Source organism: Amblyraja radiata, chromosome 12 (assembly GCF_010909765.2).
Source record: "Amblyraja radiata isolate CabotCenter1 chromosome 12, sAmbRad1.1.pri, whole genome shotgun sequence".
Taxonomy (NCBI): domain Eukaryota; kingdom Metazoa; phylum Chordata; class Chondrichthyes; order Rajiformes; family Rajidae; genus Amblyraja; species Amblyraja radiata.
The window spans coordinates 53,423,918-53,450,621 of record NC_045967.1 but is presented as its reverse complement, the minus strand read 5'-3'; the positions used below and the strand labels follow the sequence as shown (position 1 = coordinate 53,450,621).

Sequence of the window (26,704 nt, the reverse complement as noted above, 5' to 3'; positions counted from 1 at the left end):
GGGGCTACGGGTAGGGAATGGCTGCGTTGGGGGAGCAGACCCAACGGGTCTGCACTTGGTCTAGTATATAACTATATATGCGTGTGTGTGTATAAATATATATATGTGTGTGTGTGTGTATATATATAAATATATATATGTGTGTATAAATATATATATGTGTGTGTGTATATATAAATATATATATGTGTGTGTGTATATATATATATATATATATATATGTGTGTGTGTGTGTATAAATATATATATGTGTGTGTGTGTGTGTATAAATATATATATATGTGTGTGTATATAAATATATATGTGTGTGTGTGCGCGTGTATATATATACATATATATAAACACATATATGACATGTTCAGCTGTTGGCTGGCCCTCGGATCCATGTTACAAGTGGGAGCGAAAGAAACAAAATTAATAAATGCAACCTTTCATTCACCCACTCAAAAATAGCCAAATTCACCCACATCTGTGTTAATACCCAATGATTTATTTTCAATCTCTGATGGCGGCTCAGTGACGCAGCGCTAGAGTTGCTCCCTCATCCCAAGACTTCCTGCTCCTCATTCATGTATCTGGGCCTCAGTTCCAGGAGATGAGGAAAACAATTTTCATCCAGAGAGTTGTGAATCTGTGGAATTCTCTGCCTCAGAAGGCAGTGGGGGCCAATTCTCTGGATGCTTTCAAGAGAGAGAGTTAGATAGAGCTCTTAAAGATAGCGGAGGCAGGGGATATGGGGAGAAGGCAGGAACAGAGTACTGATTGTGGATGATCACAATGAATGGCGGTGCTGGCTCGAGGGGCCGAATGGCCTTTTCTTGCACCTATTGTCTATTGAGACAGAGAGAGAGAGAGATTCAAAGGTCGAGAGGAGTTAAGAGCCATGAGTGTTTTACTGTCATATGTTCTTGAAACAGAACAATGATATTCTTACTTGCAGCATTAGCACAGGAATACAAACATATTACTCTGTAAAATTCACAATAACAAAAAAAAGTTCAGTATATATTAAAAAAACAGACAAATAAATAGAGAATAGTAGTGCAAAGTCAAAAATAATGTCCCTAAGTAGTTATAATTCATTAAAGTCCTTAAGTCATTAGAGCCTATTTGGAGGATGCAGTGTTTAATAGCCTGATGTTGAAGAGAAGCTGCTGGACGTTACAGTTTTCAGACTCCAATGCCTTTTTCCCGATGGCAGGAGCAAAATTAGACCATGGCCAGGGTGGTGTGGGTCCCTGATGATGCTGGCTGCCTTTTTGAGGCAACGACTCTTATAGATCCCTTTGATGGTGGGGAGGTCAGTACCCGTGATGTTCACCACTTTCTGCAGTCTTCTTCATTCCTCGACATTTGAGTTGCTGAACCAGGCCGTGATATACCCAGTCAATATGCTCCTTACAGTGGAACCAAAATATGTCTCTTAACCAAAATATGTTAGTCTCATTGTCTGTAACTGGTTTTCACCCAGCTCACAGCGAACAATGGCATGTTTCCTTGATCGGTGTTACTTTTTTGCATACCTTTCATTCATTTGTTTTATATCACCGTCTCGTTGTAGGACATTGATCATTCTTTTAATCTGGATTTTTAATTCATGTATTGTGTGGTTTAAAAAAAAAAATTAATATATAATTTATGATGCTTTTATAAGTGATATACTAAGATTGTATATGTATTTTATGATACTTTTTAATATGCAATGCATTTTTATGTAATGTTGCCCCTTGTCTGGACCTCGAGCGTAATAAAATTTATTATTATTATTATTATATCTCTCGTTTCCCTTTCCCCGGACTCTCAGTCTGAGGAAGGGTCTCGATCCGAAACATCACCTATTCCTTGTCTCTAAAGGAATAGAATGGAACTCTCAGAGTTGCTGTCTGACCCGCTGAGTTACTCTGGCTTTTTGTGTCACTTATAATTGCATTGTGATTTCTATGGGTTAATTGAAACCATTTCAGTGTTATTTGTTAATATTTGTTGAAGCGTTAAGTGTAAGGATGACAGATGGGTCTGAGGTAACACTGGAAGAGGGCAGACACTCAAGTCTGACAGCGAGAGACGACGGATTAATTACAGTTAAATCTTGTATAATATGACACCATTGGGACTGGTGGTGCTAGACTGGAAGACTGGTTTTAATTCATATTGATGTCACAAAACATTTTTAATTTAGTTTTTGTAGATATTTTGTAATATAATAACTTTTCCAGTTTGAGCCTGGCAGGTTTAAAGGGAACTTAAGAAATAAAATTTAAAAGGAAGTGGGGGAATGAGGCCCCGATAAATTTCAGGAGTAAAAGGACACAAAATGCTGGAGTAACTCAGCGGGTCAGGCAGCATCTGTGGAGAACACGGATAGGTGACGCTTCGGGTTGAGACCCTTCTTCAGACACCGAGACCCTTCCTCAGACAAGGGAAAAAAGTCCAGCCACAAAATGAATGTGGATGGTACAACGGTGTAGCTGATAAGAGTTGCTGCCTCACTGTACCAGAGACACGGGTTCAATCCAGACCTCAGGTGCTATCTGTGTGGAGTTTGCTTGTTCTTCCCGTGACCGTATGAATTTCATCTGGGTGCTCCGGTTTCTTCCCACATCCCAATGATGTGTGAGTTTGTGGGTTAATTAGACCCTGTAAAATTGCCCCTAGTGTGTTGGGACTGGATAAGAAAGTGGGATAACATAGAACTAGTGTGAACGGGCGATCGATCGTTGGCGTTCTCGTTGGGCCGAAGGGCCTGTTTTCCTTGCAGTTTCTCTAGAGTAAACAGATATGAAGAGCTACTACTTGGATATCAAAATGAATTCTAGAATTCTACCCTCTAACTACCATATCCACATACATCCCTAATAATTTCATAAAGTATGTTTGTTTGATCAATGGTGTTTTATCGTTAATGTTTTATTATTATTAATGTTTAGTGTTTTCTGAGTCATTCATAACTGTCACTGTATGTCATGTTGTTACTTGTGGGCGGAGCACCAAGGCAAATTCCTTGTATGTGAATACTTGGCCAATAAACTTACTTACTTACTTACTTACAATATTATTTTATAGCCAAGATATGTAGGAAGGAACTGCAGATGCTAGTTTTTACTAAAGATAGACACAGAATCCTGGAGTAACTCAGCGGGTCAGGCAGCATCTCTGGAGAAAAATAACAGATGACGTTTCAAGTCTGAACCACACTTCAGACTGTCTGAAGAAAGGTTCCGACCCAAAACGTCACCTATTCTTTTTCTCCAGAGATACTTCCTGACCCGCTGAGTTACTCCAGCATTTTGTGTCTTTACAGCCAGTTATAATCAGACCAACTTATTTTCATGTGGAATTAAAATAACAATAGTGGATAAATGCTTCTTATGAAGTTGAGTAAACTCAAACAGATACGGCTTCAGGATCAATCCATGGTTCTCTTAAGTCATCTGTCAGCACAAGAACAGCAAATGCTGGAAATACTCCTGCCAGTTTCGACAGTGGCACCACAGAAAGCATCCTGTCGTGATGCATCACAGCTCGGTATGTCAACAGCCCAAGGCCGCAAGAAATTTCAGAGTTATTAACGCATCCCAGTCCATTTTGCAAGCCAGTCTCCCACCCTATCGGCTCCATCTACACTTCACTCTGTGTCAGGAAAGCAGCCAACATCATCAAAGATGCTCCAACCTCTGTCATTTTCTCTCCTGCCGAGCAGAAGATACAGATTAAAGAACAGTTTCTTACCTACTGATCAGACTCCTGAAAGTACCTCTGTTATGCTAAGGATGTATTCTTGATCTTCCAATCTTGTTGCTGCCCTTGCACTTAAAAAAATATCTGCACTTTCCCTGCAGCTGTAACATCCATCTTCTCCAGAGATGTTGCCTGACCCGCTGAGTTACCCCAGCGTTTTGTAGATGATTAGATTAGATATAATTTATTGCCACACAGCCAGGCTGGTGGAAATTTGGGTTGTCTGCAGCGATACAATAATAAAGAACACACAACCACAATAAAACTGTAACACAAACATCCACCACAGCATTCATCACTGTGGTGGAAGGCACAAAATTTGGCCAGTCCTCCTCCATTTCCCCCCCCGTGGTCAGGACCGGAGTCCAGAGTCAGTCCAGGATCAGCTCTTCCTCATCGGAGACCGCGGCTTTAAGTTGTTGTAGGCCGCAGGCCGGCGGTCAAGATTTAGAGTCCCCGCCGCAGCCAGAAGCACCGTAGACTGCAGGGCCGGCGGTCGAAGCTCCCCTCCAGGGGTGATGGTAAGTCCATGCCGCGCCCGCGGTAGAAGTCGGCCGCGAGCCGGCAGTGATGGCTTCTTCTTCCCCCGGGTCCCCAACGTGAGGTCCCGGGCTGTAGACGCCGCACCAGCTGGAGCTCTGCAGACCGCGGCTTCAGGCTGCGGCTTCAGGCTGCCGGCTGCCCCGGGTCAGCGAAACGGAGCGCTCCCCTCCAACGAGCCCCAGCGAGGGCTCACCCGCTCCACGCCGAGAGTCCACGCTGCGCCCGCCGCTGAAGCCCCGGGCGCATCTCCGGGAAAGGCCGCGTCGATCCTTGATGTTAGGCCACGGGGGAGGCGACCTGGAAAAACTCGCCTCTCCGTGGAGGAGGCGACCGAAGCGGTTCCCCCCTCACCCCCCCCCACACAAGACACACAAAGAAACATTAAATACAGACTTTAAAACATACAAAAAAAATTTAAAAAGTTGAAAATCTGACGAGCTGCATGACACCTGGCTGCTGCCAGAGCAGCGCCCCCTACATATCTTGTATCTACCTTATATTCAGCACTCCATTTCCTTTCTCTGTTTGCGCTACCTGTTGTGCATATGTACGGTCTGAGCTGCTTGTACAGCATGTGAAACAAGGTTTCTCACTGTATCCCAGTACACGTGACAATAATAACCCTAAGCCAAAACCAGTAAAAGGCACAAAGTGTTAGAGTAACTCAGCGGGTCAGGCAACATCTCTGGAGAAGATGGATAGGTGATATTTTTGGGTTGAGACCCTTCTTCAGACTAAGGGTACAAACCCAAAACGTCACCTATCCATGTTCTCCAGAGATTCTGCCGGACAGGCTCAGTTACTCCAGCACTTTGAGTTCTTTTGTGTAAAGCAGCAAATCGACCATGCTGTAGTGAGGATATACTGAAGATGCAGCAGACTGCGAGCGCGGACGGGGCCTCCAGACTATGGAACGTCTCCTGAGCTGCAACATGCTGCATGACACATACACTGTAAAGGACCTTGCAGAGGCCAACGACATGGCACTAAAATTTTGCTCGCTATTGGCAAACAGTTGTGTGATGACACGAAAAAAAAAGCATAATTCATAATGAATTAATTCATAATGACGATCCATGAATTTCACTGGATTGACTTTGTTTACACCAAGCACCAGGGTTTTTTTTGCTCAATTTAGTTTATTGTCACGTGTACCAAGGTACAGTGAAAAACTTTTGTTGCGTGCTAGCCAGTCAGCAGAAAGACCAGTATTTAAAAGGATGTACCTTTAAAAAAAGAGATGAGGAGGAATTTTAGTCAGGGGTGGTGAATCTGTGGAATTTGATGCCACAGACAGCGGTGGAGAGCAAATCAATAGATATATTTAAGATGCAGATTGATAGTTTTTTGATTAGTAAGGGTGTCAGTGGTTATGGGGAGAAAGCAGGAGAATGGGGTTGAGAGGGAAAGATAGATCAGCCATGATTGAATGGCAGAGTAGATTTGATGGACCGAATGGCCTATTTCTGCTCCAATAACATGAACATGTATTGTGGTTATTAATTTTTTTGCTTATATATTACTTATTGTTTACAACAAATAAATATCTCGTTCCTAACATGCTCCATATCTCGTTTCCCTCGTCCCTGAGTGTCTGATGAAGGACCTTGACCCAAATGGTCACCCATTCCTTCTATCCAGAGATGCTCCCTAACTAGCTGAGTTACTCCAGCATTTTGTGTCTATCTTCGGTGTATATCAGAATCTGCAGTTCCTTCCTACACAATAAACATTTGTATATTATTGCTTATATTGTTTCTAATATATTGTTTATTATTGTGTTGTGTCTTATTGTGTATACAGGCTGGTTATGCTGCTCCAAGAATTTGATTCTGTTGACCTGACCCCTGCCGCCAAACCAACATCTGCAGTTCCTTCCTCCATAACAATTGTTTAATACTGTTTATAATTTATTATATATTATCCGTGTGTATCATTGTGTTTACAGGTTTGTTATGTTGCTCCAAAGTAAGAATCATATTCTGTGCAGAAAGGAACTGCAGAAGCTGGTTCAAACCGAAGATAGACACAATATGCTGGAGTAACTCAGCGGGACAGGCAGCATCTCTGGATAGAAGGAATGGGTGGTGTTTCAGGTCGAGACCCTTCTTCAGACCGAGTCAGGGGGAAGGGAAACTAGAGATACAGACAGTGATATAGAAACATAGAAAATAGGTGCAGGAGTATGGCAATGGAGGCAGCACGTCCATTCAATATGATCATGGCTGCTGATCATCCAAAATCAGTACCCCGTTCGAGAACCAGAGGCCAGTCTTAGAATAAAGGGGAGGCCATTTAAGACTGAGGTGAGAAAAAACTTTTTCACCCAGAGTTGTGAATTTGTGGAATTCCCTGTCACAGAGGGCAGTGGAGGCCAAATCACTGGATGGATTTAAGAGAGAGTTAGATAGAACTCTAGGGGCTAGTGGAATCAAGGGATATGGGGAGAAGGCAGGCACGGGTTATTGATTTGGGACGATCAGCCATGATCACAATGAATGGCGGTGCTGGCTCGAAGGGCTCCTGCACCTATTTTCTATGTTTTTATGTTTCCTCCCCATAATATCCCTTGATTCCGTGATCCCTTGATATGTCGAGAGATATAAAACAAACGAATGAAAGATACGCAAAAAAGTAACGATGATAAAGGATTATTGTTAGTGGGACAGGCAGCATCTCTGGAGAAAATTTTCAGGTTTGGTGATTTTTTTCAGGTTGCTCAATACTGCAGCATTTTGTGTCTATCTTCGGTTAAAAGCAGCATCTGCAGTTCCTTCCTCGTGGTTTAGATCCCGCTGACTTGATGATTGAACCAGTTTGCAGTGTGTGTGTGAGTTACTCAAACTCCGCGCAAACTGCTCGCTGGCCACTCTGGCTGCAACCCGAACTCTCCCTCTGCCCACTCCGGCTCAGCCGCTGCTCGGCCCGTCCCTGTCTGCCCGCCCGCTGCTGCCGCTCGGCCCGTCCCCGCCGTGCCCACCTGCCTGTTCGCTGTCGCCGCCGCCTCCGGGCCGCGGGGGTGGGGGAGGATGGAGTCAGTGTTCGTCACGGTGGGCACCACGAGTTTCGACGAGCTGGTGGAGGAGATCTCCTCCGAGAGGGCCGTGAGGGTGAGTTACCGCAATGGCGGCGGCGGAGGAAGAGGAGACGGACCCGGGGGGACGGGACCGCCATTGCCGCAGAGGGCGGGCGGGTGAGAGGAGTGAAGGAGAGACAGGGCCGGGGCCTCCATTGACCCCTCCCCCCCCTCCCCCCGCGGCGGCCACCGGTGGTGGTGGAGACGGTAGACAAGTTACTACCGAGTGAGGCGGGAGAGGCTGCGGCCGCCATTGCCGCAGAGGGGCCGTTCCTCACAACGGCCTGATGGGGGCGCTGCTGCTGCCTGACAACGGCCTGATGGGAGCGCTGCCGCTGCCGCTGCCTGACAACGGCCAGTGGGGGCGCTGCTGCTGCTGCTGCCTGACAACGGTGGGGCGCTGCCGCTGCCTGACAACGGCCTGATGGGGGCGATGCCGCTGCCTGACAACGGCCTGATGGGAGCGCTGCCGCTGCCTGACAACGGCTGGGTGGGGGCGCTGCCGCTGCCTGACAACGGCCAGTGGGGGCGCTGCTGCTGCTGCCTGACAACGGTGGGGCGCTGCCGCTGCCTGACAACGGCCTGATGGGGGCGCTGCCGCTGCCTGACAACGGCTGGGTGGGGCGCTGTCGCTGCCTGACAACGGCCTGATGGGGGCGCTGCCGCTGCCTGACAACGGCCTGATGGGGGCGCTGCTGCTGCCTGACAACAGCCTGATGGGGGCGCCCTTCAGCCCTGAGGGGAGGGCGGGAACTCTGCGGCCACTCTGCCCATCATTGGGGTTGGGATAGTAGTAGGATTAGGAATTCTTTGCTTGCATACGCAATGTACACAAATAGCAGCCACCTACGGTGCTGCCAAAGTTACAAAGCATGCCAGCTCCCCATTTTGTCATCCCTCCCCCCAAGCCGGGTGCTCCATTGTTCTTCCTTCCCTCCCTACCCTCAAGGCGGTCCTCCACGCTCTCATCGCCGCCACCGCAGCGAGGATTCACCACCGCCGAGGCCCCATCGTCGTGAGGCTTCACCTCTGCCTCGCCGCTGTCTCACGCCCCAATTCACGCCTCCGTGGTGCTGACCAGCCTCCAGCCGTGAGCTTCGTCGGCCGCTTCGCCCTGATCCGGGCTTCTACCCTCGTGCGAGGCTCTGACCTAGGCTGGCAATCCTGGAGGCATCGAGACCGCGGCGCCTCGATAAAGGGCTCCGGCCGCGTTCCCTGTCCAGTCCAGTCCAGCTCCGACATCAGTCTGAGGAAGAAGGGTGTCTGGACTCGAAAACGTCGCCCTTTCCTTCTCTTCACAGGCACTGTCGTGTCCCGTTGAGTCATTCCAGCACTTCGCGCCTACCTTTAGTAGAAATATTTCATTTGTAGTTTATTGTCACGTGTGCTGAGGTATAGTGAAAAGCTTTTTTGTCGCGTGCTATCCAGTCAGCGGAAAAGACAACGCACGATTATAATCGAGCTGTCCACAGTGTACAGATACATATAAAGGGAATAAGTGCAAGGTAAAGCCGGCAAAGCCTGCTTGCCCCGCTGAGTTTCTCCAGCATTTTGTGTCTATCTTTGGTGTAAACCAGCATTTGCAGTTCCGTCCGACAGACGAAGAAAGGAAAAATTGTTAAAGTAAATTTGCATGGAACATGAAGGCGATTCATTCTTCAGTTCCCGGTTCATATGTCAATTAATCCACTCTCACTTGACTCAACAATGCTGCTAGATAGGCACAGAGTGCTGGAGTAACCCAGTGGGTCAGGCAGCTTCTCTGGAAAGGAAGGGTGACATTCATTTATTCATTCATTCATCCATGATAGGTGGAGATGAGACCAAGTCTGACAAGTGATAGGTGGGTACAGGTGAGGGGGGGAGGGGGGGGGGGGGCATTGGCAGACAAGTGGGCAAAGGTCAGAAATGAAAAGAAGACAAAAGGCTGTGAGATAAGGAGAGAAGATGTGTGAAACGGGAAGCGCGAGGTAGAAAGGGATTCTTTAGGTAGAAGGGGATAATAATAATGTATTTTATTTATGGGCGCCTTTCAGGACTCTCAAGAACACCTTACAATGAAAACAAGCATGAAACAAAAACAACATATACAGCAACAATACACAATTCGGGGATGGAGGAATGGAGGGGTGGGATAGAGAGGAAATGGGTGCTCATCACAACGCTAGAGACCTGGATTTAAACCTGACCTTATGTGCTGTCTATGTGGAGTTTGCACGTTTTCCCTGTGACCACATGGGATTCTTCCAGGTGCTACGGTTTCATCCCACATTCCAAAAACATACGGATTTGTAGGTTAATTGCCCCTGACATGGAGGGAATGTAAAATTTAGATAACAGAATTAGTGTGAATGGGTGATCGATGGTCGACGTAGACTTATTATAGACACAAAATGCTGGAGTAACTCAGCGGGACAGGCAGTATCTCTGGAGAGACCCTTCTTCAGACCCAAAACTCAGTGGGGCAGGCACCCATTCCTTCCCTCCAGAGATGCTGCCTGTCCCGCTGAGTTACTCCAGAATTTTGTGTCTATCATCGATTTAAACCAGCATCTGCAGTTCCTACACATGTCAACGTAGACTCAGTGGGCTGAAGGGCCTGCTTCCACGCTGTATCTCTAACCTAAACTGTAGAGACGGAAGAGATGAAGAAGGGTCTCGACCCAAAATGTCACCCATTCCTTCTCTCCAGAGATGCAGCCTGACCTGTTGAGTTACTCCAGCATTTTGTGTCTACCTTCGGTGTAAGTTTGGTTTGTTGCTATTTCCCAGATTTGTTAGCTAGCTATCTTCATTGTTTATTATTTATCCTCAGATTCTTAAAGACCTGGGCTACAGGAAGCTTGTTCTTCAGATTGGCCGTGGATTTGTTGAGCCAAAGCCTTCAGTTGGAACAGACTTTACTGTTGAGGTTTATAGGTTCAAGGACAGCATAGCAGATGACATTCGGAACGCTACTCTTGTTATTAGTCATGCTGGTACGTATGGTACCTTAAGAGATGAAACGTACAGTATTTGGTGCGGCACGGTGGCACAGCGGTAGAGTTGCTCCCTTATAGCACTCTAAGCGCCAGAGACCCGGGTTTGATACTGACTACGGGTATTGTCTGTACCGTGTTTGTACGTTCTCCCTGTGACCACATGAGTTTCTCCAAGATCTTCGGTTTCCTCCCATACTCCAAAGATGTACAGGTTTGCAGGTCAATTGGCTCGGTATAAATGTATAAATTATCCCTATTGTGTGTTGGATAGTGTTAATATGCGGGGATCGCTGGTCGTCGAGGACTTGGTGGGCCGTAGGGCCTGTTTCAGCGCTGTATCTCTAAACTAAACTATTAGAGCCGTTTGTTGTTCGCTCAGTGAAGAACACCTTATGTCGCTAGGCAGGCCATTCTTCGTAGAATTTGTTTTTCTTGTCCCGACCCAAAATACACTGAACTTCTTGATTATCAAACAGAATCATGGCAACATTTCCTATCCCTCTCTCAGTGAAGTATTCTGAACTGTGAGCGGTATAGTCTGAGAATGGAACATAGAACGGTACAGAGTGTAGGAAGGAACTGCAGATGCTGGTTTACACCGAAGATAGACGCAAAATGCTGGAGTAACTTCATATCCCTTCGTTATCACCTCTTCAACAGCCAACAATGGACCATTGTGGGCTCCGCCTTTCCTGGGTTATCGGTGCCGGCTCTGATTTGTTCTTAACCTTTACATACCTCTAGTTTCCCTCTCCCCCGACTCTCACTTTGACAAAGGGTCTCGACCCGAAACGTCACCTATTCCTTTTCCCTCGGAGATGCTGTCTGACTCGCTGAGTTACTCCAGCGCTTTGTGTTTATAGAACAGTGCAGCACAGGAACAGGCCCTTCAGCCCACAATGTCTGTGCTGACCACGATGCCAAGACCAACTCTTACCTGCCTGCACATAATCCATATTCCTCCATGTAAATGTGCCTATCTTTAAGTGATATCCTAAAGACCACTATCTTATCTGCCTCCACCACCACCCCTAGCTGCGTGTTCCTGATGTCACCACCGTCTATGGTGTTCCGCACATCTCCTTTAAACTTTCCCCTTTTACTTGAAAGTTATGCCCTCTAATTTATGATATTTCCGTCCTGGGATGAAAGGTTCTGACTGTCTACCCTATCTATGCCCCTCATAGTTTTATATCGAATAGTACAGCACAGGACAGGAATAGACCCTTCCACCAACAATGTTTGTGTTGAACATGATGCCCAGCTGAACTGATCTCATCTGCCTGTATATGATCCAAATCTCTCTATTCCCTACACTACCATGTGCTTATCTAAAAGCTTCTTAAACGCCACTATCGTAACAACCTCTACCACTACCCCTGGCACTGCTTTTCCAGGCCCCCACCGCCCTCGGTGTAAAAAAACTTGCCCCACTTATCTCTATTAAACTTTCCTCCTACCCCTACTATCTTCTAGCTATGCCCTTTAGTGTTGGACATTTCCACCCTTCTATCAAGTCTCCTCTCAACCTCTGACGTTCTAAGAGATGCAAGATACAGATGCTGGTTCACAAAAAGAAAAGACACAAAATTGGGGAGTAGATTAGCGGGTCAAGCAGCATCTCTAGAACATGGATAGGTGATGTTGGCAGCTTTGGGCATGTCGCAAGACTTGCATATCCAACACCATGCGAGCTATTGCACATACATGACTTTTCACCTGATCTTTGACATATTTCGTTAACAAAATACCGATATATTTCAATTTTAAAAGTTGTTTAATCTGTGCTTTTAAAAAAAGTGACCTCGCCACGTAAATACTATTGCAGTGGTCAGCAAAAGTAGACAAAAGATTATACGAGTAGATGTCTTTATATTGTCCCTGAGTTTTTGCACGCCCTTGCGTTTGATTTAGAGATACAGCGCAGCAACAGGACCTTCGGCCCACCGAGTCCGCACTGAGCAGCGATCCCCGCACATTAACACTATCCTACCTACACTAGGAACAATTTTACATTTATACCAAGCCAATTAGCCTACAAACCTTTACGTCTTTGGAGTGTTGGAGGAAACCGGAGCACCCGGAGAAAACCCGCTCCGCGCATTTCATGGGGAGAATGTACAAACTCTGTACAGGCAGCACCTATAGTCAGGATCGAACTTGGGTCTCCGGCGCTGTAAGGCAGCATCTCTACCTCTGTGCCACCATGCCGCTCATGTGTAAAATCAGAAACAAATCAGCCGGTTTAAAAACCCCAATCTCGCCTGATTAGTTATTTATTTATTGGTGAATAAAACTCGATCTCTGTTTTGTACCAAATTTTAACTGCAGTTATAATTGGAGGAAATTATATATCACTATTGTCATAAAACCAATTGCTCATTAGTTAATATATTTGTGATTTTGTCTGCTGCCTCGATTATATATTATTACTGGTTATATATCAAGTGTTAATATGGTATTTCCAGCAGATGGTTTGTTTCTCCCCTGAGCAAGCAGTGGAGTGTGAAATAAGTTCCTTTGGATTGATTTTTATGGTGGTGTGATTGTTCCCTAATACAGGTGCTGGAAGTTGTCTTGAAATCCTTGAAGCAGGGAAGCCTCTCATAGTTGTTATTAATGAGAAGTTGATGAACAATCACCAGCTGGAACTGGCCAAACAGCTACACCGTGATGGACATCTCCTGTACTGTACTTGCAGGTAGAGTCAATCCTCTATAGAACCAAAGGATTTCATGTGATAGGAGCAGAATTAGGCCACTCGGCCCATCAAGTCTACGCCATTCAATCTTGGCTGATCTATCTCTCCCTCCTAACCACATTCTCCTGCCTTGTACTAATCAAGAATCTATCAAACTCTGCTATAAAAATATCCATTGACTTGGCCTCCACATCCTTCTGTGGCAATGAATTCCACAGGTTCACTACCCTCGGACTGTCTAGAAATCAGCTTTCGTGACCCATGTCTCGGAACTAAATGAAATTTTGCACAGATTCAGATAAAATATAATTGAGAAGAAAGTCATAACTCATCAGTGCCAAAAGTTACACATTAATTAATTAAACATTAGAAAATGAGATCGAAAAAGTAAGCGCCATCTAGTGTCCAATGCCCATATTACACCATGGGGAGCCTATTTCCGTGTTGCAGTCTATTTAAACCATATATTATACTATATATATATATATATATATATATATACACCATATATAATATATATTTGTGAATATCACTAAAATCATAAAAATAATATAATTAATCTAATTGTGAGTGTGTATTTTGAATGAGACTGCCGCAGAGGTCCGGCTCCTGAACCTGCCTAATTAATGGGTGAGGGCAGTTCCTGTGGGTTCCTCCATTTACTGAACCCCACTGACTTCCAATGTGCAGAGTGGGGGGTCACGGCCATAGTGGGACTGGGGCAGTGCCAGGCTGGGGGAAGGCTAAGGCATCTTCCACTGACAGGAAAACGCCTAACTCTAACCCTAACTCGCTCCCCTTCCAGAGCTGCCCACGGCTGGAGCTGGAGCCGCTTTGGAACCAGCTGCAGGATCCATACTTGTGGCCCCGCAGCGCGTCCACCATGCCCTTCTGGATCATCGTCGTGATGATGGTGGGGAGCAGTACTGCCCTGCACGCTGCCCGGTCCGCCTTCAACACCCCCTATAGAGCCGACCCCGTCTGACCGCTCGCTCGCTGCAGCACCGGCCTACCGACAGCCCAACCGACCCCTCACAGCACCCACCAGTGGACCGACCACTCTCACCACAGAGAGTGGTGAATCTCTGGAATTCTCTGCCACAGAGGGTAGTTGAGGCCAGTTCATTGGCTATATTTAAGAGGGAGTTAGATGTGGCCCTTGTGGCTAAAGGGATCAGGGGGTATGGAGAGAAGGCAGGTACAGGATACTGAGTTGGATGATCAGCCATGATCATATCGAATGGCGGTGCAGGCTCGAAGGGCCGAATGGCCTACTCCTGCACCTATTTTCTATGTATCTATGTACCACGCACCGGCGGCCCAGCCCGGTTAACCACTCTCAAGACCCACCCGACGGCCCGACAGCCCGACCGATCTTCCACAGCATCCATCGGCCTACCGACAAGCCCGACCGACAGACTGACCGATCAACCGACTGACCCTAACTCTAAACTTGACCCTAACCCTAATCCTAGCTCTACAATTGTTATTTATCATTTTTATTTAACAGTTAACATAGAAACATAGAAAAAAGGTGTAGGAGTAGGCCATTCGGCCCTTCGAGCCTGCACCGCCATTCAATATGATCATTGCTGATCATGCATATAACACCCATGGCAGTTCACATCATAATTTTATAAAGATAAATCAATTGAAAAACAAAATTATCAACAAGGTTAACATTACCTTTATTCCTTGGAAACCTTGTTATTATTTTGATGTAATGAGGACGCAGCCATGATCCCAGGGTCCTCGCTGCCTAACGACCATTGGTCAATTTGTGTCCGACCTCAATGTCAAACTGGCATTGATTAGACAATTACTACTTGGAAAATTGGATGCTTTTCTCATATTTAAACAAAATGTGCAGGTTTTGGTCCTGACGAGTTTCAGGTATGATTTATATAATATTTTTACACAATGTTAAAAATTCGGATAGTTCCATGAGTTGGGTCACTAACTTGAGCGAAAAAGCTCCTCGGCCCACAGCCTATAGGTTTTGGTATTAGTTAGACGTGCATTATTTCAAAAAACGAAAAAGAATTAAATGCGTAAACACAAGTTGCCTGTACATGCAATTTTTAAATCTTTCCTTTATGATTTTATCAATGTATAATCACCTTTATACATTGGGAGTCCAGAACCAGGGGCCAGTTTAAAAATAAGGGGAAAGCCATTTAGAACGGAGACGAGGAAACACTTCTTCACACAGAGAGTTGTGAGTCTGTGGAATTCTCTGCCTCAGAGGGCGGTGGAGGCCGGTTCTCTGGATACTTTCAAGAGAGAGCTAGATAGGGCTCTTAAAAATAGCAGAGTCAGGGGATAGGGGGAGAAGGCAGGAACGGGGTACTGATTGGGGATGATCAGCCATGATCACATTGAATGGCGGTGCTGGCTCGAAGGGCCGAATGGCCTCCTCCTGCACATATTGTCTATTGTCTATTTAAATGTATGGTTGGTTTATCCAGACATAATGTTCTTTCTGAGAACGTGTCCATTCAATCTGCTACTTTGTAGGCAAAGCATTAATTCAGCACAGCCAAAAGGTGCCGCTATGTCTTGGCCCAGTACATCGCAGAGATTTTAGGAAGTAGAAATTGTTACTTTGGATTTCTAATCAGATTATTAACTTTGTTTTTGCTTCTTTTTTCCCCAGTACACTTCGTAAAACATTACAAAAATCAGACTTCACATCTTTGAAACCATTTCCTTCGGGGCACCCTGAAAAATTTGCAGCGCTTATGGATAATGTTTTTGGATTCCAACGACTGAAATAGTTTTGAAAGAGCAATGGCCTCTGTTTAGTATCTCTGGAGTACACTGGCCTTCATGTGGTAACAAACTAGTGAATTCAACCCCATCCTATTGAAATAATTTCTGCCACTATATTCTTTTACTGTAATCATGAACAGGGCTAGGGAGGAAGGTACACACAATTGCTGGGGAAACTCAGCGGGTGCAGCAGCATCTATGGAGCGAAGGAAATAGGCGACGTTTCGGGCCGAAACCCTTCTTCAGACTGATGGGGGGTGGGGGGTGGGGAAAGAAAGAAGGAAAAGGGAGGAGTTTGCTCTACAGAAATAAATCAAACACTATTCATTTGTCAACCGTCTGAAGAGGGTCTTGACCAGAAACATCACCCATTCATTCCCTCCAGAGATGCTGCCTGTCCCGCTGAATTAATTCAGAATTTTGTGTTTATCTTCAGTGTAAACCAGCATCTGCAGTTCCTTCCGACATCAATCAAACATTATTCATTTGTCTTGGACTGTGCAATAAATGTGTTTTCTCAGATTATTATTTTCCGACTTGCATTTCATCATTTGATTCCATATTTATTTCTCTATCTGTCACCTAGTTTAGTTTAGAGATACAGCATGGACTCAGGTTCATCATTTCTAATGTTCAATATGCATACTAACAAGCACACAAATCCAAAACAAGTTTTTACCACTCACCAGAGCCTGGGTCTGACCCAAGTCTTAACCCCTGCCAACCTTCTACACACTCTGGATATTTTTATTTCCATTGTCTTGCCTTCTCCACTCCTGTTATCCACTCCAATCTCACCCCCTCTGAACACACAGCACTAAAAAAACAGTCTGAAGTCAATTTGTATTTTTAAGGCAAGGGATAGATAGATTCTTGATTAGTACGGGTGTCAGAGGTTATGGGGAGAAGGCAGGAGAATAGGGTTAGGAGGGAGAGATAGATCAGTGTGATTGAATGGTGGAGTAGATGATGGACCGAATGGCCTTTCTGCTATCCTTTATGATCTTATGAAGAAGGGACCTGACTCGAAACATCACCGATCCATGTTCTCAAGAGATGCTGCCCGACCCGCCGAGTATTCCAACACAGACCGGCTTGTATTACCACTCACATCTGCTTCTGAAGCCAATTATTCTTTCCTTAATATAATAACTTTGCACTCATGTTCAAGTAAACCTAATCATTTTATATTTGACCTGCTTAATTTGTACCTTGTGATGGTTATTAATGTAATTGTCTCATTGAAAGAATCAAATCTGATATTCATGTTCTTGACAGAACCTTGAAGCTACTTTGCTGACTATCCTTGATAAATTAACCTTTCATTATAATGCTTGTAATAAACATTAATTGATGATATTAATACAATTGGCCCAGATAATAATAGATATCAGAATATATGTATTTGAAAGAATTGTCTGGAAATCTTGTATTTCTTAATTAAAAAACATGTTTTCAGACTAGGTACCGTCATTTGAAAGGTAAGGTAATTTGAAAGTCTGAAGAAGGCTTGTGACCCAAAACGTCACCTATCCATGTTCTACACAGGGATGCTGTCTGACTCGCTGAGTTACTCCAGCACATTGTGTCTATCTTTGGTATAAACCAGCATCCGCAGCTCCTTGTTATTTATTGGGTTGGATATGGTAAAACAAAAATAAATGATCAGCACCTCATATTTCACTTGGACAGCTCACAACCCAGCGGTATGAATATTGATTTCTCTAACTTCAAGTAAACCCTGCACCCCCTCTCTCCCTGTCCCTCCCAAGTCGTTGTACTAGGTTCAAAATCGTCTTGTTGAGTCTCATTGTCTGTAACTCATTTTCACCTAGCCCATGGCTAACAATGGCTTGGTTTCTTGGTCCTCCAAAATGGAATTTAAACTGGAGGTGGAGGTGGCTTGTTTCCTCCATAACTTTTTTGCATATCTTTCATTTATTTGTTCAGTATCTCTCTACATCACCGTCTATACCTCTCATTTCCCTTTCCCCTGACTCTCAGTCTGAAGAAGGGTCTCGAGCCGATACGTCACCTATCCTTTTTCTCCAGAGATGCTGCCTATCCCGCTGAGGTACTCAAGGGTCAAGAGTGTTTTATTGTCATATGTCCCAGACGGGACAATTAAATTCTTACTTGCTGCAGCACAACAGAATATGTGAATATGTAAACATTGTATATAACGGGGAAAAAAAGAAAAAGTTCAATAAATAACAAATATAGTGCAAATAACAAATAATAATAATTTGCAGTTCAGAGCTCAGAGCTTATTCAATGTTGTGTTTAATAGCCTGATGGCTGTGGGGAAGAAGCTGTTCCTGAACCTGGACGTTACAGTTTTCAGGCTCCTGTACCTTCTTCCTGGTGGCAGTGGTGAGATAAGTGTGTGGCCAGGATGGTGTGGGTCCTTGATGATTTTGGCTGCCTTTTTGAGGCAGCGACTGCGATAGATCCCTTCGATGGTAGGGAGGTCAAAGCCGGTGATGGACTGGGCAGTGGTCACAACTTTTTGTAGTCTTTTTCGCTCCTGGACGTTCAAGTTGCCGAACCAGGCCACGATGCAGCCAGTCAGAATGCTCTCTACCGTGCACCTGTAGAAGTTTAGGAGAATCCTCTTCGACATGCCGAATCTCCGTAATCTTCTCAGGAAGTAGAGTTGCTGATGTGCCTTCTTTCCAATTGCATCGGTGTGCTGGGTCCAGGAAAGATCTTCTGATATATGCACGCCCAGGAATTTGAATTTATTGACCCTCTCCACCATTGTCCGGTTAATATAAACAGGATTGTGGGTCCTCATCCTTCCCCTGCTAAAGTCCACAATCAGTTCCTTGGTCTTACTGATGTTGAGAGCCAGGTTGTTGTGCTGGCACCATTTGGTCAGTCGGTCGATCTCACTTCTATACTCTGACTTGTCCCCATCTGTGATTCGTCCAACCACAGTGGTGTCATCGGCGAACTTGATGATGGAGTTTACACTATGACCGGCTACGCAGTCATGAGTATAGAGTGAGTACAGCAGGGGGCTGAGCACGCAGCCTTGAGGTGCTCCCGTACTAATTGTTACTGAGGATGAAGCGGTTCCTCCAATTCGAACAGACTGTGGTCTGTGGATGAGGAAGTCGAGGATCCAATTGCAGAGGTATGCGCAGAGGCCCTGTTCCATGAGTTTGGTAACCAGTTTGGAAGGGATGATGGTATTAAATGCCGAGCTGTAGTCTATAAACAACAGCCTGACGTAGGTGTTTTTATTGTCCAAGTGGTCCAGTGCGGAGTGGAGAGCCAGTGAAATTGCATCTACCGTTGACCTGTTGTGGCGGTATGTGAACTGTAGTTGGTCGAGGTTCTTGTCGAGGTAGGAGTTGATGTGCGCCATAACCAACCTCTCAAAGCACTTCATCACCACAGACGTTAGTGCCACTGGTCGATAGTCATTGAGGCACGTCACCTTACTCTTCTTGGGCTATTATTGATGCCCTCTTAAAGCAGATGGGAACCTCAGACCTCAGAAGTGAGAGGTTGAAAATGTCCGTTAAAAACTCCAGCCCGTTGGTCTGCACAAAGAGCTCCAGTTTTTTGTATCTACCTTCAAGAGAAAAAAGCGAGTTCCTTTGCACCATGTCGCCGAATACTCTTTTGAACTTCCACGTGTATATGATGGAGCAGATACAGACTGGTTGATCACAGCCTGCTTCAGAAATTCAAATGCTCTGGAGCAAAGGAGGTAAAAAGGTGATAGACATTGCTTGGCCCATCATGGACACTGACCTCTCTACAATTGAAGTGATCTACAAGATGAGCTGCTTCAAGAAGACGTTTAATATCATCAACGACCCACACCACCCTGACAACACATCTCCTCAGCTCTCGTGCTCATTGATTAATTACTCGCAGGGAATATACTTGCTCCCCCTTAAGGCCCAATGGAATTAGACTGGGGGGTGAGTCACGATATTGTTTACTTTATTGTCACATGTACCGAGGGACAGCAAAAAACTTTTGATGCGTGCTAACCAGTCAGTGGAAAGACAATACATGATTACAATCGATCCATTTACAGTGTACAGATACATGATAAGGGAATAACGTTTAGTTCAAGGTAAAGCCAGTAAAGTCTGATCAAGGATAGTCATGAGGGTCACCCATGATGTAGATAATAGTTCAGCTCTGCTCTCTGGTTGTGGTTGGATGATTCAGTTGCCTGATAACAGCGGGGAAGAAACTCCCTGAATCTGGTGGTGTTTACAGTGTATAGTTACATGATAAAGGAATAACGTTTAGTGCTAGGTAAAGGGGCTGTCCCACTGCGGCAACCTAATCCGCGAAATCAGAAGAGTGCCTTCGACCTTCAAGCTCGAGGGCACTCGCCTGAGAAACTTCGAGCTGGATCGACCGTCAGCGATGAAACCGCGAGCTGGATCGACCGACCGCACACACAAACACATCGCAAAGGCGGGGGACAGGGAAAGCGGGGGAGCGCTGTCTGAAATTCACACTCGCGATGAAGAGGAAGGTAAAAGACGGCTGCACAGTGTATGGCAAGTCCTTTAGAGAGCACGGAGGTGGGGGGGGGGTGGGGTGGGGGGTGGAGAGAAGGGGAAAAACTCCAATGAGCCAATTAAAATGCCCTGTCAGCGAAGGAGATTGCCTACAGCTGCCCTCGACTGCCTGTAACTACATAGCGACCCCACTCCACTGCGAGTTCAAAAGAACCATGCCGACCAATTTTTACTCACAGAAAATTTTTCAACATGCTGAAAATTTTTCCACGACCTAGCTGAGGCTGCGAGTATGCGGGAACTTCCCTCGAGCATGAAGGAGAGTTCCAGTGACTTCATAGGACCTCCTCGTGTCGACCATGCTGCGAGGACAAACTCTTCTAAATTCGCAGATTAGATCACCGCAGTGGGACACCCCCTTAAAGCCAGTAAAGTCCGATCAAAGATATCCTCAATTCAATGATTATTTGTAGAATGTTTATATTCACTCAAGTTTTCAAGTTCTACCAAACTCAAGTTTTGCAAATGAGCAATGTAGGTGTAAATTGTATCACTGGCATTTGGCATCATTGTAGTAAATGTAGTATTTACTATTCTCTCTCATCTAGAAAGCCAGAGACTTGGTCGATTCCTTAGACTTTAGAGATACAGCGTTGAAACAGGCCCTTCAGCCCACCCCGACCAGCGATCACCCCGTACACTAGCAATATCCTACACACTTGGCACAATTTAAAATTTACAGAAACCAATTAACTTACAAACCCATATGTCTTTGGAGATAAACACAAATTGCTGGAGTAACCCAAATGCTGCCTGAGTTACTCAAGCATTTTGTGTCTATCTTCAGTTTAAACCTGCATCTGCAGTTCCTTCCTATGCGTGTCTTTGGAGCTTAGTTTTGAGATAACAGTGCGGAAACAGGCACTTCAGCCCACCAAGTCCGCACCGACCAGCGATCCCCGCACACTAACGCTATCCTACACACACTAGAGACAATTTCCATTTACAGCCAGTCATTTAACCTGCAAACCTGTACGTCTTTGGAATGTGGGAGGAAACTGGAGCACCCGGAGAAAACCCAGACAGGTCACGGAGAAAATGTACAAACTCTGTACAGACAGCACCCGCATCAGGATCGACGCCGGGTCTCTGGCGCTGTAAGGAAGCAACTCTACCGCTGCACCACCGTGCCACAATTGTCTGTTGCAAACATGGGAGAGATTTTGGTATTTGCATTCGATTTTTAAACCTACGTGTGTTTCTGTTGGGGAAAAGCCCACATTTTGACTACAGGTTTCATTAAATTAAAACACACATATATATATATATATATATATCTTACAATTGTACTTAGTTATTTATGTTATGACATCGGTTGGAAGCTGCATACCAAATCTCGTTGCGCTTATGTGCAATGACAATAAAATATATTATTATTATTATTATTAGTAAGTAAGTAAATAAGTTTATTGGCCAAGTATTAATATACAAAGAATTTGCCTTGATGCTCCGCCCACTAGTAACATGACATACAGTGACAGTTATGAATAACTCAGAAAACACAAAACATTAATAATAATAAAACATTAATGATAAAACACCATTGATCAAGCATGTGAACCAACAAAATACCAGATCAAAGGGAGGCTACAGATTTTTGGCTGTTGAGTAGAGCAACTATTCGTGGATAAAAGATGTTTTTATGTCTGGCTGTGGCAGCTTTGACAGTCCGGAGTCGCCTTCCAGAGGGAAGTGATCCAAAGAGTTTGTGGCCAGGGTGAGAGGGGTCAGAGATGATCTTGCCCGCTCGCTTCCTGGCCCTTGCAGTGTACAGTTCATCAATGGAGGGAAGGTTGCAGTCAATAATCTTCTCTGCTGATCGGACGATTCGCTGCAGCCTCCAGGTGTCGTGCTTGGTGGCTGAGCCAAACCAGACCATGATGGAGAAGGTGAGGACAGACTCTACGATGGCCGTGTAGAATTGGACCATCATTGCCTGTGGTAGGTTGTGCTTCCTCAGCTGCTGCAGGAAGTGCATCCTCTTGTGTGCCTTTTTGACTGTGGAGTCGATGGTAGCCCCCCACTTAAGGTCCTTGGAGATGATGTTTCCCAGGAACTTAAAAGACTCCACTGATGTGACTGTGGTGTTGTTGATGGTGAGTGGGGTGAGATAGTTATGAAAATGAAAAACATGAAGAAAAATAAGAATGTTCCACTGAGATAGTTTGAGGATGTAGGAAAACTGGTATCATGAACACTGAGGCCAGTTAGTTAGTTTAGCTGATTGTCACTTGTACTGTTGCATGCTATCCAGTCAATGAAAAGACTACATGAATATTTCTCTTGGGCAACTTACAGCCAGTAGTATTAATAATGATTTCTATAACTTCAGGTAGCAAAGGCATTCCCTCTCTCTCCATCCCTCCCCCACCCAAATCACACCAGCTTCTCGTTTTCACCCAACAAACAGCTAACAATGGCCCGTTTCCTTTATCATTGTTACTTTTTTACATATCTTTCATTCATTGTTCTTTATCTCTCTACATCATCGTCTATTGAGGGAGTGCAGCGTAGGTTTACAAGGTTAATTCCCTTGATGGCGGGACTGTCATATGCTGAGAGAATGGAGCAGCTGGGATTGTATACTCTGGAATTTGGAAGGATAAGAGGGAATCTCATTGAAACATATAAGATTATTAAGGGTTTGGACACGCTAGAGGCAGGAAACATGTTCCCGATGTTGGGGGAGTCCAGAACCAGTAGCCACAGTTAAAGAATAAGGGGTAAGCCATTTAGAATGGAGATGAGGAAACACTTTTTCCACACAAAGAGTTGTGAGTCTGTGGAATTCTCTGCCTCAGAGGGCGGTGGAGGCCGGTTGTCTGGATACTTTCAAGAGGGAGCCAGATAGGGCTCTTAAAGATAGCGGAGTCAGGGGAGATGGGGAGATGGCAGGAATGGGGTACGAAGTGTGGATGATCAGCCATGATCACATTGAATGGCGGTGCTGGCTCGAAGGGCCGAATGGCCTACTCCTGCACCCATTGTCTATTCTGCCAATGTGTCTCCTTTCCCTTATCCATAAGCAGTCTGAAGAAGGGTATCAACCCAAAACGTCACCCATTCCTTCTCTCCAGAGATGTTGCCTGTCCGGCTGAGTTTCTCCAGCTTTTTGTGTCTATCGTCAGTTTAAACCAGCATCTGCAGTTACTTCCCACAGATTACAATCAAACCGTTCATAGATACAGGATAAAGGAAATAATGTTTGATTCAAGATCAAGTCCGATTAAAAATAGTCTGAGGGTCTACAATGAGGCAGATGGGAGATCAGGACCGCTCTCTAGTTGGTGATAGGATGGTTCAGTTGCCTGATAACAGCTGGGAAGAAACTGTCCCCAATTCTGGAGGTGTGCCTTCTCACACGTCTGCACCTCTTGCCTGTTGGGAGAAGGGAGAAGCAGTGGCCGGGGTGAGACTGGTCCTTGATTATGCTGGTAGCCTTGCCGAGGCAGCGTGAAGTGTAGATGGAGTCAATGGTCAATGCGAAGATAGACATAAAATGCTGGATTAACTCAGCGGGACAGGCAGCATCTCTGGATAGAAGGAATGGGTGACATTTCAGGTCAAAACCCTTCTGCATTGGTCAGTTCAACCAACTGGACGTCCTGGGCAAATCTTCCCCCAGTTCACTTTGATATTTTCACCTCTTCTTTCCTGAGTTGTGCTGGATTGCTTTCCCAGTCAATTACTGTTCAAGTTATTTGACCATCCTCAACTTTGCAGCTAAACTCAATGGTATCACATTCCTTCAGCAATTACTGAATAGAAATTGAGTCTAGTCCTATTCGAGAGGATTTCCATAGATGCTGCCTCACCCACTGAGTTTCTCCAGCATTTTTGTCTACCTCCGATTTTCCAGCATCTGCAGTTCCTTCTTAAACATTAAAATGAATCCAAGCATCTGTCTGCAATTAGATGAATTAGAACGTGATGCTGGGAACTGTTCATCAAAATGGAATATTGCAACACCTTTAGTGCAAGACTATTGGAACCTTTATTTTGATTGTTTCAGGATCCCCATCCACAATTTGATCTTGCTCTTTAATTAAAGCACCAGTAGAAAACTTGAAAAATGTCCTGGGTAATCTTCACAGCACAGCGCCTATAAGCAGTGCAAGAACTTGTTTAGATTTTTTTTTAAACTAAGAAAAGTGAATTCCATTGTTTCATAAACATTAAAGAAATATTGTCATAATTTGGGCGGAAAAGTTTGATATGCATGGCGTTCTACAGACCTGTAAACGCACGCTGCTGCAAGTACGAATCTTATCATTCCTCTGTCGCTACACATGAAACTGAAACAATCCTGGCCACAGCCCATAACATCAATTGCATGTGCCCTGCTAATTGATTTTGTCCCGATGCAATGCATCTTCACCTCCCCCACTAATAAATCCACTTTTTGGTTAACTACCAGATTAGCATTCCCTGCCATTTAGCATTGAAATACATTTGATTCATGCATTGAAACGAAAAGCGATAGAGAGAAGTAGTTTGTAGAGTGTTGGCTAACTTTCTGCAGCCTACGGTGTGTGTGTGTTTGTTGGGTGGGGAGGAAGCAATAGATTGTCCAGGGACAGGGTGGGTGGGAAAGAGAGGGGGGTCTATTAGTAATCAGGAAGATGCGCTACACCTGGCGTCGCTTGGTCGACTAAGAGCGTCGTTGGAACGGTCTAATGCCTTCACGCAGAGCTGGGCAGGAGAGAGACACAGACAACATTATCCTCCGTTAGGGCTCTGCGTTCTTCAAGTATAGTGCAGAGGTTTTTTTTATAAACTTTTTTTAAAGGAAAAGAATGGTCCTGCCCCATGGCGGGGTGAAACAATGCAGCAGGGGGTCAGGAAATATTTTGGGCAGAAGTGTCTGAGTGAAGTGACCATGGACGAGTATTTGAGCAGCCAGGGACTCTACCGCAAACTCACCGCCAAGGATGGCTCCTGTCTCTTCAGGGCGGTCTCCGAACAGGTAACTATCTCCACAGCCAAAGTTCCCACCCCTCTGCTAAATGAAAAAAAACAAAAAATCAGCAATTTGACTTTGCAAAACGTTAAATATTTACCTTTTTTACGTCGCGTTGAAGGCCAGACGTTTACTTTTTGTTATACTTTCTTCAATAAACAAACTAAAGGTTTTCCATTTCTTTGGCAGTTGTTTCTGACACAAATCCATCACTTGGAGATCAGAAAAACCTGTGTTACCTACATGACGGTGAACCACTGCAAATTTGAGACGGTGAGTATTTGTGGACTATGTGTTAAAGTGCTGGATGCTCATTTTTGTAAATACTATTGAAAGTCACTGCCCAGATAGGTGGCTAAATTATGATGTGTATCTTTAAATACTATTCTAAGCAAATAATATTTTGCTTTTTTGGTTTGGAATTGCTGCAAGGAAACAGGCCCTTCAGCCCATGTTGACCAGTGAGCTCCTGATCAACTGGTTCTGTTATCCTATTTTCTGATCCACTTCCTGCATTAGAGGCATTAAAACAAAAAATAGAGGCCAATTAGCCTACGAACCAGCACGTCTTTTGGATGTGGGAAGAAGCCAGAGCATCTGGAGGAAACCTACGCTGTCCCAAGAAAGTTGTAGAGTCCTACAGTGTGGAAACGGGCTCATTGGCTCAACCTGCCCACACCGACCAACACGTTCCATCTAACCTAGTCCCACCTCCCTACATTTGACGCATATCCCTCTAAACTATCCTATCTGTGTACATGCTCAAATGTTTCTTGAATGTTGTGATAATACCTGCCTCAACTACCTCCTCTGGCAGCCCTCGTTCCATAAACCTAGCACCCTTTGTGTGTGTGTGTGTGTATATATATATATATGTGTGTATATGTATATATATATGTGTTTATATTTGTGTGTATATTTGTGTATGTGTATGTGTATGTATATGTGTATATATATATATATATATATATATATATTTTTTTTAAAAATAAAGTTGCCCCTTGGGTTCCTATTCACATTTTTCCCCCCTCCCGTTAGATATCTATTTAGGAGCTTGCAAACTCCCAACAGAGAGCACCCAAAGTCAGGATTGAACCTAGGTCCCTGGTGTACCTGAGGCATCGGCTCCACCTGCTGCACCACTGTGTTGTCCATTTTAAAAACAAATTTAAGTTCCTCTGCTCCTGGCACCCCCAAAGGTTTGGTCCTGGGAATATGCGCTCTTGTAATTTTGTCCGGATTAAAGGAGGTGCCGGACCATCAGTTGCCGGATAATCGTTGGTGGACCTGGATGTAGTTCAAGTTTAAGTTGCATTTATTGTCACACGCACCCAATTGGTACAGTGAGATTTGAGTAACCAGGCAGAGTGCAGGTAC

The 26,704-nt window shown here is 44.9% G+C and overlaps 1 protein-coding gene across 1 annotated transcript in view; it reads left to right on the top strand.

Annotated features, from left to right (window-relative positions):
- The first annotated feature begins 7,199 nt into the window (after positions 1–7,199).
- alg13 (ALG13 UDP-N-acetylglucosaminyltransferase subunit) overlaps positions 7,200–26,704 on the top strand; it is a 60,636-nt gene continuing 41,131 nt past the window's right edge. The window contains 7 exon segments of the mRNA XM_033030912.1: positions 7,200–7,391; positions 10,173–10,335; positions 12,901–13,039; positions 15,696–15,815; positions 16,983–17,040; positions 25,157–25,333; positions 25,517–25,600. Of these exon segments, the coding sequence (XP_032886803.1) occupies positions 7,311–7,391; positions 10,173–10,335; positions 12,901–13,039; positions 15,696–15,815; positions 16,983–17,040; positions 25,157–25,333; positions 25,517–25,600 (822 nt within the window). The 5' untranslated portion in view covers positions 7,200–7,310.